At 41.3% G+C, this 20,456-nt stretch overlaps 2 protein-coding genes across 2 annotated transcripts; both read left to right on the top strand.

Moving 5' to 3' along the window:
* Positions 1-8,799: 8,799 nt before the first annotated feature.
* On the top strand, positions 8,800-9,831 carry LOC149304600 (forkhead box protein G1-like). Its single transcript, XM_089479085.1, has one exon. It carries the CDS (start codon positions 8,800-8,802, stop codon positions 9,829-9,831), a length of 1,032 nt encoding a protein of 343 aa, XP_089335211.1.
* A 4,775-nt stretch (positions 9,832-14,606) lies between these two features.
* Positions 14,607-17,438, top strand: SNRPD2 (small nuclear ribonucleoprotein D2 polypeptide). Its single transcript, XM_089478522.1, has 3 exons — positions 14,607-14,711; positions 15,392-15,571; positions 16,955-17,438. Coding segments are annotated over exons 1-3 (357 nt in total). The 5' UTR covers positions 14,607-14,709; the 3' UTR covers positions 17,130-17,438.
* Positions 17,439-20,456: the final 3,018 nt, after the last annotated feature.

Raw genomic sequence — 20,456 nt, 5'->3', positions numbered from 1 at the left:
GCAAACTGCTGCACCATCTCTTAGCTTGCCTCTTCTTCCATAATGGCAACGTCTGCCATCTTGACCACGCTCTGAAGTTGTTTGGCCACAAACCGTGTCCCAACTTTGGTCTATTAAATGCTGAAGGGCAGGTCACATACTCTCAGCCCCAAGGAAAAGTAATGGCAAACCTCCTCCGAACAACTCTGGCCAGGAAAAACCCAAGATAGATTCGTTTTAGAGTCACCATAAGTCAGAAAGGACATGGAGGCGCACAACCAAGGACTCATTTTCTGCAATGAATCTGGTGCCATCATGGTTGTCTCGATCCATCCCACATCCCCGCTGCATTTGTTTTGTTTCCTGCCCCATCGAAATTCAGGTGCTGGGTTTAAGGGATTGATTTCACGGATGGAAAAATCCGATCTGTTCTCACCAGGCGGCAAGGCGGCAGCTGGATCCTCTCTTGGTCCCAGCGATGCTGAAAGCAATTGTTGAAAGCAAAGCCTCTCGCAAAATCAGCAACTAGGCACTGCGCAAGCAGCCAGGTGAAACAACTTCTCCTTGAGGATGTAGTAAAACAAAAGGAAATTGCTACGGTTAGGGGGGGAAATCTATATCTATTGCCATGATCTGTGACTGAAGCGGTTGCCCCACTTCAAAATTTATGCAGTTTGACACCACTTCAACTGCCATGGCTTCATGCTATTGAATCCTGAGATGTATAGTTTATTATAGCACCAAAGCTCTCCGGCAGAGATAACTAAACAGCTCACATAACGACAAATTTCAGGATTCCTTAACATTGAGCCATGGCAGTTAAAGCAGTATCAAACTGTATTAATTCTGCAGTGGAGATGCAGCCAAGGACAAGAGTTGAGGTTACTTAATAGTTCAAAAGACTCCTTGTCCAATAGAACTTGTCCATAGAACTGCGCTGGAGGAGCTACAAATGCCAAGCAGAGTGTCCTCTCTAGGAATCTCTAGGTCTTTCAGTGCAACTTTTAGTTAAAGTTGACCATAGAGTTCCACTGGAGGACCTAGATATTCCTAGAGAGAACATATTAATTAAATCCATGAATAATCAAATCTGCAAATACCAAAGCTGCAAATATGGAGGGATGAGTGTGTGTGCATATATATATGTGTCAATTTTTTAACCTACATTTCTAGACTTATGCATAAGTACAGTATATATAGTAATAGCTTTTTCTTCTCCTTGATACGGAAAATTTTCCCTGGTAAATAAGAATACTGCCCTTTTTTAAATGTTAGCAGAAGAGAAGAATGCTATTCTGTCACTCCTCCATTTTCATGGACTTCGAATCTGCGTCCCTCTTCCATTCGCAGGCAGCAAACAGAGGGGGACAAAATGGGGCGTGTGAAGCCATTCAAGCCAATGGGGCTTGAATATCGGCAATTTTCCGTTTTCGCCAGAATGGATCCCCTGCAAAAATGGAGGAGCTGCCATATTTTGTAATTCTTAACATTTTAACAGTATGGGATTCTGATCATCTTCAAAAGGAAGCTTTTGCAAGCGTTGGCATCTATGCCAACATCAGAAGCAGCTACTACTAATTCCATCTATACTGAGAGGTGCCAAGTGTAAATTGAATAGGAAAAGCATCTTGGGGCCATGGTATCTTTATGTCTGGGCATGAAGTATGACAATCCTTCCGCAAATGGACGGACGATCACATTACCTCGAAAACAGAAATAGGATGACTATCCAGTCCTCCCAGTCATCATACATTGGCTTCTTGGCAACCAAGTCTCTCTTTGTCTGGGCAAACGGAGACAGATGCTCAGAAAACACATGTCCCATCCCATCCCACATGCCAATCTTGCTGCCTCCTAGACACCATCTATATTGCTTCCCCCTTTGTATTTTAGGACAGACATTTTTCTGCCAGACCTTGGAAACGTTCCTTCTTGGGACTATATATATCCCAGAATCCTCATCCAGCAAGGTGGGGGATTATGGGACTGGTAGTCCAATCCCCTCCTCAAAAGGGAGAGCCCCAGTCCTTCTCTCTGAAGAACCTCTGAACAAATAGTTTTTTGTGGGGTTTTTGGGGTATGAGTAGGGTTGCCATAAGTCAGGACCTCCAAACCGGGACAAATCTAGGACAAGAGTAGGACAAGATTTTCAAATGTAGGACAACATTTCTAAAATGGAGGACACGCAAAAAATTGGGTCATTTTTTTTTTTTTTTTAATCTTAATCTAAATGCATGTTTCTTAGGCATGATCAAAATGGAGGACATTTTGACATTATTCCTGGACAGATGTCAGGAATGTAATTCCCTTTCTGGCCACATACACACCCAATTCTAAAACACACACACACACATAGCACATTTACACTATCATTTTTTCTTTCTTGCTTGCTTGTGTTGGATTTTTAATACTTTTGCCTGATGAAGATGTCAGTGGAGCTTTGAAAGCTTGCATGATATATTTTGTGCATTTTGCTTGGTACTATACAGGTATCACTGCATAGTAGGTTTTGGCTGTTACTGTACTTGTGTGTCCAATCTGTTAGCATAGAATATTTTAATGTGTGTGAACATTCTTGATAAGCGTAATCCTGAAAGGTAGACCATGTGAAGAATCATAATGACAATACTAGAAGGTCCAAAAGGTTGGAGTTAACAAAGAGAGTATGGGCAAGTCCTACTCTCCACTCTCTCAGCCTCAAGGAGAGATGAGAGGTCTGGCAGCAAACCTCTTCAGAATACAATCTTGCCAAGAAACCCCAGGATAGCTTTGCCTTATTATGGTCTCAAAGTGCTTTTCAGTTCTAAGTCTCTGCTGCCACAGCCATTCTGCAAACTACAATTTCCACATCCTGGCAGGGCTGCCATAAGTCAGAAAGGAGTTGAAGGCACACAATAGCAATAACAATAACAACAGAAGAGGAGGAAGAGGAAAGAAAAGAAGGAGGAGGGAAGAAGAGGGGGCTGGCTTGGTGGCTAGAGAATTGGAGGAGCCAGAATGGCCCTGCAAACCCAGTGGGAGACCTTGGGCAAGTCACACTCTCTCAGCCTCTTCTTAGGAGAAAGTAAATGTAATCCTCTCCTCCTTTGAAGAAACTGTGCCAAGGGAACTCTACACAGTTACAACAGAAGAGGAGGAGGAAGAAGAGGAGGAAATAATAATAATAAGAAGAATAACTTTATTAGGGCCCTTTGGCCAGCACAATGACACAATCCCAATTTAAAAGACATGATAGGTTCATGTAGAGGCAGATTGGAGAGTATAAACAAATGACAGTCTATCAAAAGCAAGGATAGGGCTGCAGGATCAGGCAAAGACACAACAAGCCCTGGGTCCTCCAGGGAAAAGAGGAGGAAAGGAAAGAAGAAGGGGGAAGAAAAGGAGGAGGAGGAGGAGGAATAAGAGGAGGCTGCCTTAGATGGAGGAGACAGACGCCTGGGGCTTTTTCTCCCTCCTCTCCCCAGAAGCCATAGCCACCCACAAAGCAGAGAGGAGCCCCAAAGGAAAGGCAAAGCAAGGAACCTTAAAGGGAGTCTCTAGTGCCTGCCTTTGTGCTGAGCTCTTGGTGACGGAGGAGGGAGGCTGCCAGACCAGGAAGCCCCTGCCATGCTCCTTCTCCTTCTCCCTGGAGGCATCCATCTTGGCTGAAGAGGAGGAGAAGGAGGCGTGACCAAGGGGGTCACATGGGCGGAAGGAGCCAATCCTGCCTTCTTCCAGGCAGGCAGAGCTTGTCAGTCAAAAGTCTTGCCTGGAGATTGACAAAATCTGGCCTGGAGTCAGCAGGAACCCGGGATTGAATGGGCAAAACGGGCGGGAAACGGTTTAAACCCTCCAATCCGTGAATTTCACGGGGGCAGCCGGGTTATGGTAAGCCTAGGTATGAGGCCATGTTCTAAAAGAGTTTATTTCTGTGGCTGAAGATGAAGATCTCAAAACTATGGATGCCGGCTGTGTGAGCCTCCGACTTCAGTCTGGACAAATCTTGCCAAGAAAAACCCATGATAGGTTCGCTGTAGGGTTGACGCAAGTTGGAAATGTCTTGAAGGCACACAACAAGAAGAAAGCCACGTATTGTGAATGTTAAGTTAATAATGCCAAGAATTTTAAGGGTGTCGCTGGCTCCGTCCAAGGTGTCAATGGAGCCGCTGCCACAAGACGGACTGAACCCTTTGGAAAATGTTGTCAAGGACTTAATCCAAGCCCAAAAGGGAGCTGGTTCCAAACCGTTCCAGCTGCCCAAATGCTGAGAGATGGGAACCAAGGGGCAGAGAGGGGACTGCAAAGTGTGGAGAGATGGCCAGAGTCTGGCCGGAGATGGCATGAGGCCGGTGGGAGGAATTAGTCCCTTGACAAAGTGGAGCCCTTAATGGAAGTGAAAGGAGATGACAAAACAAACTGGGAAAGAGATGGGCATCAAGGGTTTCAAGACTGGCACGATGCACTGCATGCCACAATAATGTAGGCACTCAGAAGACGCCAAAGAGCCAAACATCAAAATGCACCAAGACAGACAAAGGCTGCATCCACACTGCAGAAATAATCCAGTTTGACACCACTTTAACAGCCATGGCTCAATGCTGTGGGATTCAGGGGTTTTGTAGTTTTTTTGTGGCATCAGGAGAGTTGAGGAGAGATATTACACAAACGATTTAAAGGAATAATAAATTAATAAATAATACATACTCTCAATAAATAAATTGACCCCCCTTTAAAACAGGATTAAATACAATTAAATTAAATTAAATTAGATTCAGATTTGTACAAAACTCGTTCCATTTCAAAAGCAGTATCAAAGTTAACCACATTTTAGCATGGTTTCAAAGTCAAGTTCTGTTTCGCAGAAGAAAAACTAATCTCTACTGTATACGTTTGTTTGTTTGTTTATCTCTCAGACCTTACTTTTCTATTTTCCATTTATTCAGTTGAATACAGACTAGTCTATTAAAGAATGGTCTATCAAAAACAAAAAGTTTCATCTTCATGAACAAGCCATTAATGTGAGCATTAAACTATGTTCTACAACCCAAATAAAAATGTATATATTTGCTATCTAATGGTATTAAATCCAGCTTCATAACATATTTAGCCAGATGTACAAAATTCATTATTCCCCTTCTCTTTTTTGCCATAGCAAATTACCGTAGTTCTTCTGTTTAACAGTTTATAAAGATCTCCTTGCTCCTAAAACAGTTTTCATACTTTCCTTTCAAAATAGGCCATTTCTGCAGAACGAAAATTCAAACTACAAATAATGATTTAATTTCAGTTATGCCTCTTTTGTGCTCTTCCGGTTATAATCTTAATTCAAAAGCAAACCTGGAAACAATTTAGTTGGAATTTGGTAAGAAGATTACTCCCCATCCAATTAGACCTTTTAATAATAATAATAATAATAATAACAATAATAATAATAATAGATAATTCTGACTTGCAGGTTGGATTATTAACAGTACAATTTCTTCTACCACAATTCTTACAAGAGAATTAAACCATCCTCTGACTATGATTATCCTATAATTCTATTACTGCTGTTATTAATGACAGAGTTGGGTTTTTTAACTAAAATTATTATTGCTGTCATGTTTTATTGACTGTTTTTGGATGTATTTTAGGCTGTAATCCAACTGGGAGAGGCGGGAAATATGAATAAACTATTATTCATTTATTTATTGCTTTTAAGTTATAAAATCATTTTAAAAAGATAAGGAACTTCCAAAGCAAGGTGAGCAAACCATTCCAGTATTAAACTGCAACGAAAATAAACAAAGCAAAGAGAGACCTCGATCCAATTGAAATTGATTAAGAACGAGTGTTAAATTTGTGGGAAATGCTTGCAAGCATTTACAAACAGGTTCCAGTTTAAAAATGTATTTCTACAATTTTGTTTTAAAAAGCAACAAATATACAGTTTACTTAAAAACACAAAAGCCAAAACAGTCTAAAACGCCATTTTATAATCTCAGGCTTCTTTCCCTTTAAAAATAATTCAGATGTGCATGGAGAAAATGGAGAATCTCACATTTTCCAAGTCATATCCAGGGGTATAACATGCAAAATCCACAAAACAGGGATGGCTTTATTGGCCCAACCAAACTGCACAAAATACAAATTGCAAGATTCAGGTCCGTCAACCAAAATGTACTGTATTTTGCAATCAGTTGTTACAGAAATATATATTGCAAGCATCACCTTTGGTTTTGCATGTGGGCATAAGGCCATATGGGTAGCTTCAAATACATAGGGAGTTGCAATGTCTTGCGATGTAAATGTGTTGCTTGGAAGGCGCACTCCAGAGGTGCTTAAGGGTCGGCATATAAAGAACCTCGGCTATTTCATCCTAGCCTTTTGTTTGCAAGACTTCTTCCAAGGATGGTGGCAGGGGACCGTCTTCAAAATGCTGGAGCATTCATTGTGGGACCAGGTCAGTCAGATTTACGGACTCGGTAACTCTTTATCGGAACTGAAACATTGCACTTTTTAAAAGCGTTTTGCTATGTCGTTTGATACCAACAAGTAATTCATCGCAAGTTAACAAGGACTGCTTGCTGAACCATCTATTTGGTTGCAGTAAATTTTTAAATTAAAGATTGCCTTTAAAGAAGACAAAGTTTAATGACTATTTTCTTTAAACACTTGAGCATTAATGTGACGATGTTGCTGTTTAAAGTTGTTTTAAAGGACACCGAGAACATTTCAAAGGAGGGTTTTGAGTGGAAATGTTTGGAGTTATTCATCTTAAACAGTACATTGTTGCTGGACTGTTTAAATGTAACTTGGCTGTGCATTTGTAACTAACGGATGATGTCCAAAATCCGCCTTTTTTGGTACCACTTCCAATATATTATTTTCACAAACGCTGCTATATCATAAGTGATTTTTAATCCTATTCTGTTTTGAGCTGGATTTATGCTAATATTTGAATGTATTATATGAATGTATTGTTCCAGATTTGTATTTTGTTTATATCTGCTTTTCAGTTTCCATTAGTGAGAGTGAACCAAGATTTTAAAAATATTTGAACATAAATATTTTTCCCCCAAAGGAAACATTCTCATATTTTAAAGGCCAATTTTTAAAGTACTATATAAATTTTGATAATTCTTGGGGAAGTGTAATGTGGATGGATTTCATGCAATGAATTATTCACCATGTTTTATGGCAGGGGTGCGGGTGTCACTTTGCAAAATTGATTCAATCTGTCCCTTGAGGCTCGAACAAGAGAAATGGGATGACACAGTCTTGATTTTTAAAACCCCTTTAAAAAATGTCATGTCAGACCCATTATATATCTTAAAAGAGATTGGCATTGTGTACACACACAAGTGCGACTATCTGTGCCTAACTATGCAATGAAACATCCAACCAAATTAAATATATCCTTATTAGCATCCCTTCCAGCTCTTCTGATTCGGCGGGTACAGTCCCGATTAAACTTGTTTGTCCCACTTTTTAACGCCGCTTTCGAAATGTCCCAGTTTCTGCCTCCTCTTCCCACTTTCCCACTTTGTCCTCAGCTTACTTCAGTTGTCGCAAACCGAGTCAAAAGTGCAAAAATCGTTTGGACTCAATTAACTCAGCAAAGTAGAATCTTGCTCTTCCCTGTATAGACTTCAAGCAAAAGCAAACTGCTTAAGCCTGTCCTAGCTTATGTCATCTTCCTCATAAATAACATTTTACACCTTGACCACATTCTAATGTTGCTTGGCCACACATGCCCTGGTTTTAATCTATGAAATGCTGGAGGGTATGTATTAGTATCAAAGACTTGCTCAACTTTGCTGGAAAAGGCATCCAGGGATAGTGACCTCGATGTTTCTAATGTCTTCTTGGTACTAGAAGCAGTGATGAAAAGAAATGAGTTTAACCCCCCCCCCCCCAATTCTTAATCCTTTAAAATCGAATTAATGAACTCTAAGCAAGACAGAGAATACGGTCTAGAAGTCTAGATTCAAAGAGGAAATGCTTTGATTGATAAAACTTTGATTTAAATCTGCATCCAGCCTGGAATTTTAGATTCTAAATGCTATATGGTGCATTTAAAATCTAGGCAAGATCACATATGTACATTTTAAGGGAGGATGAAGAGGAGGAGAGGAAATTGATCATAGTTGCAGTAAACCAATAGAGTCCCAGAGATGGCAATACATTGTACAGTAATACAGCCAGTGTGGCATAGTAGTTTGAGTGTTAGACTATGATTCTGGAAACCAGGGTTTGGTTCCCCATTCAGCCATAAAACCCAGTGGGTCACCTTGGGCAAGTCATACGCTAGCATCAGGAGAAGGCAATGGCAAACCTCCTCTGAACAAATCTTGCCAAAAAGAAACGCACGATAGGTTTGCCTTAGGATCGCCACAGGTCGAAAATGACTTGAAGGCACACAACAACATCAGTATCATTTGGGTGGTCCAATGAAGGACAAATGCTCATTTCCATTGTACCAAGTTCTGGCCTATAGACCATTCCAGTACTCTTCTTCCTGGATCAGATCAATGTTATCTCACCAGAGTGTGATGTTCTCCTTGGTCTTGAGAGCAATGCGCTCCATCCCAAGGCTCCTGAACAAACACGAGAAGAGTAGGCGTGGACAGGAAAGTTGTCAAGATGGGATTGGCTAGAAGGCAAGAAGGTTGGCCAACTTGATTGGCTAAAAAGCGAGGGAGCCTGGTGGTGGCAATGGCATTGGCCGACCCGGGAGCGGTTACTCCGGTCCATCTTCATGCAAAAAAATCTCCAGTGGATTTGCTGGACAGGTTAGCTGGGACTGTTGACTCTGGACCCAAGAAGACTCAGCCACATTGCTTCCATCTCTCGCCAGCAATGGAAGGGTTAAAAGAAAACAGCTGGGTCCTGAAATCTCCCTTCAGCATCACCAACCTCCTCCAAGACGTGGCCTCAAGCAATGTTCCCCCGGGGGCTCTGTCATCGCCACTCGGGGAAGAGGAGACCCTGGCGGCCGGAGCAGCCTCCGTGGAAGAGCACCAGAGTTTGAGCAAAGAGGATCTTCTGCCAGAGGAAAGGCGAGGGAAACACGAGAAGCCGCCTTTCAGTTATAACGCCTTGATCATGATGGCCATCCGCCAGAGCCCCGAGAAGCGGCTCACGCTCAACGGCATCTACGAGTTTATCATGGGGAACTTCCCTTACTACAAAGAAAACAAGCAAGGGTGGCAAAACTCCATCCGACACAACCTCAGCCTCAACAAATGCTTCGTCAAAGTGCCCCGGCACTACGACGACCCTGGCAAAGGCAACTACTGGATGTTGGACCCGTCCAGCGAGGAGGACGTCTTCATTGGAGGTGCCACTGGGAAGCTGAGGAGGAGGTCCCCTGGATCCCGAGCCAAGCTGGCCTTCAGGAGAGGAGCTCGGCTGGCGTCAGCCGGCGTGACACTTACTGGGTCCTTCTACTGGCCCCTTCCTCCTCTCTATGGGACCCCCTCAACTTTCTTGGGTCACCATCACCCCAGCTCCTTCTCTTCGATGTTCCCACACCAAGCCATGACTCCTTCAGGGTTGCAGAGACAGAATGATGGAGTAGAGCGTTCCTATGGGAACCACCAACACGTTGCTGCAACCATGTTGGCTTCAGCCATACCCTGCAGCCTCTCTGGACCGGACCATCTGGACTCCTGTTCTCTTAATTTTGTAGCAGGCCAGGCAAGTTACTTCTTGTCTCAGAGGCACCATCACACTTTGCCGCTCAACTTGCAAGCTGGACTCCCATCGAAATGCGCAGGAAATCTCCTCCACGGAAGCCCTCTGACTTTCCCTGGACACCTTCCCCCAGAATTCCCAAGCTATTTCACTGTCCAGAACCAGGGAGCTCCATTTCATCCAAGTCAGCCTTGATTGTAGTGTCCTCCTCTACAATCTCCTCACTGTACAAAACGTTTTGCCTGGCAATCTTGGAACCGAAAGATCTTCCACGCATCAAAAGTCAGAATCACCAAACTGTATTGATTTCTACCCATGGTGAGAAACCTCTGGAGAAACTTGAACTCCTATTTAATCCAATTGCTTGTTTCCTTTTTCTGTCCTTTCTGGTAGAAACAGAAAGTGTGTGTACCAACATAAACTCATGTCTTGTAACGTAGCTCCAAGCACATGCAGAAGCCGGCAAGTTTCTGACGTAGGTTCAGCCTCTCATTTCCCATTGCTTTTGGAATACATATTAGTGCTATGTGGGTTAAAGGGAGACAAAACTGTCTCTGAACTATTTCCGTACACCTGTGTGTATTTGCAACCATCCTTTTTCCAAATTTGCCTTTCTAGCACTGTTAATTAACAATCGGATTCAAAAAGCATCCCCTTAATAGGCATAAGTTAACATCAGTGGAGACCAAGTTTGTGATATAAGTACTCACCTCCTTCTATTGAATATCGACTGTTTTCCCACTTTGGATGTAAGTTGTTGGGGCTGGGGAATGAAATGCCTGAACCACCTTCTTGTAAAATGTTTTGTTGAGCTGTGATTCAGTTGTTAAATTACTCTTGGCAATAGGATTTACACTGCTTGAGTTGAATTCAGAGACATTGCCGTGTCAGTCTGGCATATAGCAAAGGGATCTTGCAGCACCCTTGAGACTTAATAATTGAGCGAAAAACATTGTAGCATGAGCTTTTGTAAATTTGGTCTACTTCCTGAGATGCATAGAGACATGGGTTGTGATCCTAAGCTTTCCCTGTGTCCTCCAGGTACATTAGATTACAGCTCTCAGATCCCAGGGATGCTACAACTCCTATTAGTTCCCATGGCGATGTATTGTTTCTCATTTCCCTAACAAAGGATATGCCAAGCAATGGTAATCTCACTCAAATTCTGATTTTAGCTTTACAGAATCATCAGCTTGGAAGGGTAAATTCACCCTTAAAAATTTGCAGCAATAGCACCCCAGGAAAAGGCAACACAGGGGTTCTTACTCCTCATCCCTGCCCTGTGCCAACATCCCAGCATAAAGTGTAGGGACCAGAACTCAGTGTATGGATGGCCCAGACTGAACATTCATTTAAGCAGGCATTTTGCCTTCATCAACAGCCAGCCCAGATGCCTCAAGGAAGCTCATAGCGCCAGGATATGAAAATAGTGACCATTTTCTGTTGTTTGACTACAATATCCTATAATTAGAAGGACACTGTTTCTGAACAGAAGCATGGTATCTCTAATTATTATAGCTAATGTGGGCCATTTCACAGATTAGCCTTCCCTGGATTTGTCAGAAAATAATAATAATATAGTGATCTGAGCAGTGAAGTTGGACACTGGGAGACCAGGGTTTGAATCCCAGCTTGGTGATAAAATCCACTGGGTGACTGACCTTGGGCAAGTCACACTTTCTCAGCCTTAGAGGATGGCAATGTTAAAACGCTCACTGAAGAAACTTGCCAAGAAAACCCTATGATAGGTGTACCTTAGGGTCGCCATAAGTAGGAAATGACTTGGAAGACACACCACAACAAACAATAAACAGCAAACAATGCATGACTGGCCTACATACCCTAAAGGCATCAGATCCCATCTGATCTTGGAAACCAAGCAGGGTCAAGCTCTGGTTAATATTTGGAAGGGAGACCACTGACAAGTACCAGATGCTGCAGGCTCTGTTTCAGAGGAAGGAACTGGGAAAACCACCTCGGAGTATTCCTTGCTTAAGAAAACCCTATGGAATTCATGAGATTGCCAATGTTGACAAGCGACTTTGAAGACACATACACACACCGCAACTTGCACCAATTAATTGTGGCATTATTTTGTTTGGCTGGAATCTGCCAATCCATTTTCACTGGAAAACTCTAAAATCTAAAAAGGAGTTTTCTGTCCTAAACAGCATATTGGGTCTCCAGAGTAAGAATGGATGCATTAAGGGATGCAATGATCCAAAGAATCTGCAGCAGTCTGGTTCAAGGGGACTGATTAAAAGAGAACAAAAATGTCTGAACTGACTTTACCGATCTGTAAACCAAGTTCCAGGATCTGCTGATTTCTGATTAACTTCATTCTGAGTAAGCATACTTTGCATTGATGCTCAATACACCTATGTAGAATTCACATTCAGTCAAATGAAGTGGGTTTAGGATCAGTGTCTCTGAAAGGGGATTGAAAAGCAATCAACGTATAGTATATTTGATACCTAACTTTGCAGTGAGAATTATGGTATTGTCCTTAGCGTTTTGCTAAAGTGTGTGTGAGCGTGTGTTGTGAGATTTCATTTCATTTGAAGGGGGGGAAACACAACCCTTTCACTTGGATTTCAGATATTAACCGGCATAAACCACACATTGAGACTCAAAGGTATTTTTGGTGCTTGCTGATATTTGGGAAACAAGGCTTAAGGGAACAAAGTGCAATTTATATTACTCAGTAATTGTTATTTAAAGTGCATTTTTGTTCAAAGGTTGGCAGAAGTGAGGGTAGGGATCAGGTATGACATGCTCAAGAAAGAAAGCAATGTTTTAATGGAAAACCTCCAATATTTGGGTTAATTTTAAATATGCTTTGTCTGTTTAACTATACTGTTTCCAAATTCTTGTTGTGAACTGAACAACGAGGAAGCAATTTATCAAGTATGCCTTCCAACACACACAAAACCCATTCAAAACAAACGTTTGTTGTGTAGGAACCACAGCGGCACAAGTTATGTTTGCAAAGGAAAGAGAAATCCCATGGAAGGAACCTTAAGTTCCCGCTTATACAAACCTTGTATTAAATTTTGCTGTGTGAATCATTCCCAATTAAATAAAAATAAAGATGTGTTTCACAAAACTGGGGTCGCATTTTATTTTGAATATAATTGTTACGCCATTGCGAGAATCGCTAACTCTCAGAAATAATAAAAGATGACAGTTATGACAGTAACTGAGTGACAGCATTTATGTGTGTAAGTATTTGTATACATGCTTATGTATGAACAAAAAGCCTATCTATCTGAAGTTTCCAGGTGAGATATAATAGAAAGCGTAATCTAATAAAAATCTTAACAATCTAAAAATGTGAAAAATACAAACATACCTCAGTTAAAAAAAGCTTATTTTTACGTAGTCTTTTCATGCCCAGCCATCCTGTTTTCTTCCTTTTCTTCTTACTAGCTGGAGTATATAGGCACAGGGAAGATGAAAAGGGAAGATGTTTGTGTTACACAAAATGCAATACACACAACTTGAGCTGTGAACTAAAGTTATGTGCACCCTTCTACAAACAGGTAAGATAAATAGTGGCTGCCTGGTCCAGAATCTCTTGCTGAGCATGAATCACCAACAAAAAGTAAAAGAGAAAGCAGATAAACCAGGTATTACCCACATATAACAACAACAACAACAACAACAACAACAACAGATCATAGTTATATTTAGACTGTGCTGGTTCCCAATAAATCCCTTTGTTTGGTTCTTGGGTATATTTTAATTTTAACAGCTCTTTGCAGAACTCAACTCTAAAAACACAGATTATATATATATATATATATATATATATATATATACACACACACACACACACACATTATATATAATATATTTTATAATATATATATATATATAATAGTATAAAATATATTATATATAATATTTAACATATAAATAAATAATTATTTATATATTACATTTTAAATATATATAATATTTATATATTTTATTATATATTATAGTTATATAATACGATATTGAAGAGATTATTATATATTATAGTTATATAATATAATATAAAACATATAAATATAATATATATGTGTATAAATTATTATATATAAAATATGTAAAAATAAAATATAATATAATTTGCATTTTATTTTATTGTATATTATATAATATAAAACATATAAATATTATATATATATAATTATTATATATAAAATATATAATAATAAAATATATTTTGTAATATATATATATATATATATAAAATTATTTATAGATTAAATTTTATTGTATATTAGTTATATAAAATAAAACATATAAATATAATATACATATATGTGTATATATATATATATTATAAATTATTGTTTATAAAATATATAATAAAATGTAATATATTTTGTGTGTCTATATATATATATATATATATATATATATATATAATTATTTATATAAATATAAATATATAAATAATTATGTATACATTTCATTATATATTATATAATATAAAACATATAAATATAATGTATATATATATATATATATAAATTATTAAATATAAAATATATAAAATAAAATATATTTTGTATTTTATATATATATATATAAACATTATTTATATAAATAAATATATAAATAGTGTTGATATATGTAAATATATATATAATACAATATATATAAATATATAATAGTTTATTATATGTTATAGTTATATAAGAGATAAAATATTATATATATATATGTGTGTGTGTATATATGTATATATAATTATAAATTATTATATATAAAATATATAAAAATATCCTATTTTATCATATAAAATATATGACATATTACTATATAATTATATATTCTACAATTACACTGCAGACAATAACTGAATTAACCTCCTTCCTGCTGTTAACTGAGGAAGGGAGAAAAAGTCAAAACACAAAACCGCGAAGTCTTTTGCCTCCCGCCACTCGCCGTAGTTCACTCGGACTTGCGGCCACGACGCATGCGCGACCCAGGTAACCCGGAAGTGGAAGGCGGCCATTCCTCGGCGCCGAGTTCTACACGCTGTTCGGCGGTTACGGAAAAGGCTGTTGAGACGCCGCTATGTAAGGAAGCGGGCTTCGAGGGCCGGAGGGGAGGACAGGCATCGGGGGCCTCATTGCCCTGATAGGCGCCCCTCCATTGAGAAGCAAGGGCTGCGGGGTCCTTTCTGAATAGGGCCCTCATAGAACCCCCCAAAGGGCCCTCCAGCCCAGCCCCATTCTGCCATGCAGGAACTCTCCATCAAAGATGGCCACCCAGCCTCCCTTTAAAGAAGGCGGCCCAAGGCATTCTGGGTCAGGCCAAAGCATATGGAAGGCACATCGAATCATATTGTTTGGAGAGACCCCAAAAGGGCCACCCAGCCCAACCTTCTTGTGCCGTCCATCCAAGATCCCCATTGACAGATGCCCACCCAGCCTCTGTTTAAAGCTCTCCAAGGAAGGCGGCCCCAATACACTCCGAGGGGGTGCTTTGATTGAGAGTTCCTGCATGGCAGAATGGGGTTGGGCTGGGGGCCCTTGTGGCCTCTTCCAGCTCCATGATTCTATGAAGGAGTCTGTTCCTCTCTCAAACAGCCCTTACTCTCAAGAGATTCCTCCTAATGTTGAGCTGGGGTCTCTTTTCCTGGAGCTTGCATCCATTGCTTTGTGTCCTGTTCTCTGGAGCAGCAGAAAACAAGCTCGCTCCCTCCTCAGTGTGCCAGTATCCCTGGAGCTTGACAAGTTCTCTCCCTTCTTCCTAGGAGCCTTTTGAACAAGCCCAAGAGCGAAATGACCCCGGAGGAGCTGCAGAAGCGAGAGGAGGAAGAGTTCAACACAGGGCCCCTCTCTGTCCTCACGCAGTCCGTCAAAAACAACACTCAGGTGCTGATCAACTGTCGCAACAACAAGAAGCTCCTGGGACGCGTCAAGGCCTTCGACAGGTAGGGGCTCACCTGGGGCTTCCTCGGCCCTCCTGGGTCAGTGGATCTCAGCCTGTGGGTCGCAACCCCTTTGGGGGCCGAATGAGCCTTTCACAGGGGTCTCTTAAGACCATCGGAAAATACATATTTCATAGAATGATAGAGTTGGAATAGACCGCAAGGGCCATCCAGTCCATCCCCATTGTGCCATGCAGGAAATCCAAATCAAAGCATCCCTGACAGATGGCCATCCAGCCTCTGTTCAAAAACCTCCAAGGAAGGAGACTCCACTACACTCCATTGAGGGACTGTGTTCCACTGTCCAACAGCCCTTACTCTCAGGACATTCCTCCTAATGTTGAGGTGGAATCTCTTTTCCTGGACCTTGCATCCATTGCTCCATTGGGTCCTAGTCTCTGGAGCAGCAGAAAACAAGCTTGCTCCCTCCTCAATATGACATCCCCTCAAATACTTAACCAGGGCTATCGTGTCACCTCTTAACCTTCTCTTCTCCAGGCTAAACATCCCCAGCTCCCTAAGTCGTTCCTCATAGGGCCTCATGGTTTCCAGACCCTTCGCCATTTTAGTCACTCTCCTTTGGACACATGGCTCCAGTTTCTCCACATCCTTTTTGAATTGTGGTGCCCAGAACTGGGCACAGCATTATTCCAAGTGAGGCCTGACCAAGATTTCCGATGCTCTTAGGAACCAAGACCATCAGTTGGGATTCACCACAACGTGAGGAACTGTATTAAAGGGTTGCGGCATTAGGAAGGCTGAGAATGTCCTAAATGAAGCATAATGGTTTTAGTCAATTTGTGGCATTACTTGCAACAGATTGCGCAAGATTAAAATTAAGCGTTACAAGTAAGATGTTGCCTTTCAGCTATTTTAAGATACTTTAATATTTGCAAGTAAGAGTCTGCCTTCCAGATATTTAAGGTGTTTTATGTGGCTCTCGCTCTTGGCTAGTTTCTCTTGCAGATGGGGATTCCACCTGTAAGTTTGTGAACGTTTTTCCTGATTCCTCCAAAGGAGTAATGCAGATATACCTCAGTTAATGAAGTAGATGTGTTCCTGGGCATTACTTCTGTGAGAGAGAATTGGTCCTCAAGGAGGAAATAACATTGAAGGAATAGGGATAGAGTCCTGTAATGTTGATGCTGCTAAAAAAAAACCTGTGCTAGACAAAGGACAAGATGAAAAGTGGGGGGCTTGGCAAGTATAAAAAGATTTTGTTAAAAGGAGCTTCTTTGCCAGAGGCTTTGTTAACTGAGGTATACCCATACATGGGGACAGAGTATCATTTGGTGGTAGCTTTGCAGATACTCTGCTCCCTCCCTGTTTGGTAATTGCGTGAAAGTGGAATCTCCTGCCCAAATAACAGCATCCTTTTTGCACTAGGCATTGCAACATGGTGTTGGAGAACGTCAAAGAGATGTGGACGGAGGTACCCAAGAGCGGGAAGGGTAAGAAGAAGTCGAAGCCTGTCAATAAGGATCGCTACATTTCTAAGATGTTCCTGCGTGGCGATTCGGTCATTGTGGTGCTGAGAAACCCTCTTATTGCTGGAAAGTAATGAGCTGTCAGAGAGTTAGGAAGGCTCCAGCGCATGGTCCAGCAATATCTTCTTGGTCACCACCAACAGACTCATACAGCACCAGCATCTCCTTGTGAGCTGTCTGTTCTGCAAAGGATTTCCACATGCATCACCATAGTACCCTGATGAAGGAAAGCTATTGAGCACAACGGTCCTTGAAAATCTGGTTGGTGGGTTTTGTGTTGCCCCCTGTCCATAGCCTAAAACGCTTGAAGCTGTCTACTTGTATATGGCCTGTTGACCTTTCTTTTGTTCTTTTTTTGGGTAATAAACATTTTGTTAAATTTTTGGGTCCGCTGTTTTTTTTCTGGCACAAACTTTTTTGCCTGGTGCAATTTTGTTGGCACTGGAGACTTGTGGCAAAGGGGTAGCTGGCCTGTCCTAAATTTTCGATTACAGTAGGCCCTCAGTATCCACTGGGGTTTGGTTCTAGGACCCCCCATGGATACCAAAATCCATGAATGCTCAAGTCCCAATATGTACAGTATAATGAAATGGTGTCCCTTGTATAAACTAGATGTAGATGCAGAATCTGTGGATACAGAGGGCTGACGGTACATTTGTGGGGCAGGATCTAAGGACATACTTCCTCTGTTCTAAAGTTGTTGTTCTCCTTCCTGTAACCCAGGCCACTCTTTAAAACTGCAGCTGGAGACTAGGGCCTGTTACAAACTGCCAAAATAAAGCTGCTTCAGGTCTCTTTGGAGGTATGCTGTTTAAATGATGCATGCATCCTAAGAATCCGGAAGCTGCACCAAAGCTGCACTCCAGTTCTTAGGAATGGAGTGTGGCTTTGGCGCGACCTCCGGACTCTTAGGGCCCATGCATCATTTAAATAGCATACCTCCAAAGAGACCTGAAGCAGCTTTATTTTGGCAGTCTGTAACAGGCCTAGGTAACTCTTTGGAGTAGGTTTAGTGTCCCAGAAGGCTGAAGCGAGAAAGTGAAATATAATAATGGTATTATATGCTAGAGTATCTCGAAATCTTAAAAATTCTTCATGGACAAAGAAAAAAAAAACCCCAAAGGTTCCTTAGCTTGTCTTTTTCTTTGCTCTTCTAATACGGATGAGCCACAGTTTTTTCTGTACTTCTGTCAAGCCCCACCTGCTTCTACCCTCAGTACTTTGCCATCTGACCTATCATTGACTGTTAACTACATCTGAACCATCTTCTGTGTTTGGATCTAACAAAGGACACAGGGCTGAAGTCCTTTGGGTCCAAGTGGCTACTGCTGATGCACTCTGAAAATAATAAATTGATAGTAGATGTTTCATTTAGGATTTAACTCAGGGGCTGGCGAAGGCTTTGGTTTTGTAGTTTTTCCTCCCTGGTTCCTCAAAAGTGTCTCCAGGCATGAAAAAACAAAAATTCCACTATCTTGTAATTTATGTTGTAATCTTGGGGCACTCAATTAATTTTATTTCTTCCCATTTTTCTGTCTATGTGGAGCGCTATACCTGGTATCTGTTCCTCCCTGTCTGTTTTGCCCAGCGCCATGAGCTCATTCTTCAAGCCCAGCTGTCTGTCTCTTCTCTATTCCGCCTATTGAAACACTAACCCTCCCCAGCCTTTGAAAGTGACTTTGTGTTGCTTTGATACAGGACAAACCTTTTACCGCTTCGTACGTCCGAACGGTTATGTTTTACGGAGCTGCAGCTTTGCTCAAAAACAAATTTACTTAAAGTATCAATTACTCCCAAGGGGACAATCAGTTTACTGCTCGCAGCAAAGGCCTGCTGCCAGTTGCAGGGGGAAATTTTATATAGGGACAGATGGATTTGTCAAAAGATTCCCAGCAGGGCAGAAGACATGGGGTGCCCCAAGATGTTTTAATCATTGCTCTGGCCTCTTGGGCATGTTGGTGCCCTTTTCTACATGCTTTCCAATCCTGCAGTCTCTTTTTTGAGTGCATTGACCAGAACTTTTTTCCTGGTGTGGTTGCGCCACAGATGGACATCACACAACGTGAGAGGGGCAGATTTATGATTCCTTTGTTAAGGATCCCATCTATATATCTTCAAAGTTTGGATAGTTTTAACCCCAAATCACCTCACTCTGTATTTGCTTCTACTAAATTGTAACCCAGTTAGAATTATTATTATTATTATTAACCTTTATTTATGAAGCGCTGTAAATTTACACAGTGCTGTACATACAATCTTTTTAATTAGACGGTTCCCTGCCCTCGGGCTTACAATCTAAAAAGACATGACACAGAAGGAGAAGGGAGTGGTGGAGGGAAAGGGTAAGAGGTCCAGCAGTTCCTCTCTACCTCCAAGGCCTGGACCAAGGCAGATGGACTGGAGGGAGAAGCAATCCTTTCGTTTCCACCTCAAATATTTCTGGGTGGTCAGCAAATAGAACATCTTATTCCAGTTCATCCATGAACAAGTTCCATCTCCTTTTTAGGCATAAAATTAATTCCACCTTCCTGGGAAGTGAAAAGTAGTCCGTAATGAGTCAGGCTTTCCAAGTATGACATAGGGGACAATTGGAAAAATGAATGTCTCAGAGACCCAGATGCTCCTCTCTCCAGATCACTCAGTCAGCACACCCCCAAGTATCCATCTAACCAAGAAAATCAAGCTCAATATTGCAGCTCGAGTTTAGCGCATGCCAGGGCTCAGATTTCAATGCATCAGAGGTTTTTGCAGAGGCGACAACTTCTGCTCAGGAAATGAGGAGACAGAAGAGTCCTGATGATTAATTCAGGAAGAAAAAGAGAAGAGGGTGTTGGCTCTGAATGATCAGGAGACAAAAGACGACACCAGACCTTGAGGTGAGGGGGCCCATCGTCTGCGAGATGTAGAAAGGCAAGGATGGTGGGATGGGAAGTCTGAAAGTACCAAAAATCACGTTACTATGTCTCTGAATTCTATGAGCAAGAAGAGTTCACTAAGTTGGGAAATAGCAAGTTTGACCACAGGGAGGGATCCCCTCCTTTTGTCACCAGCTGAGTGTGGCACAGAAGGAAGACTGGCCACACTTTCTAGATACAACTAGCTGATGTCCATATATCTCTCTCAGTGTGCCCTGAGGGCAGGGTCAGTGCTAAGGTCTTGCCTTTTTCCACAGTACCTGGTCAGCTGTAGCATCTCTGGGGTGCAGTACCTGTTTTTAACAAGGGCTGGGATTCAAGACACAGCTCTCGTAGCCCTAATGCATTATCACCAGAGGACAGTCTGACAATTCTTGGCAAGTGTGCAAGCTTCATTAATAACCCAGGATGGGAAGAAACCTGGCAGTAAATTGATGCCTTTGAGCTGAGATTGGATGCTGCAGGTTCTAAACCACAACTTTCTTT

This window comes from Sceloporus occidentalis, unplaced genomic scaffold (assembly GCF_023333645.1).
Source record: "Sceloporus occidentalis isolate IW3139 unplaced genomic scaffold, rSceOcc1.0.p SCAF_13, whole genome shotgun sequence".
NCBI lineage: Eukaryota > Metazoa > Chordata > Lepidosauria > Squamata > Phrynosomatidae > Sceloporus > Sceloporus occidentalis.
This window is presented reverse-complemented; position numbering and strand designations above follow the sequence as displayed.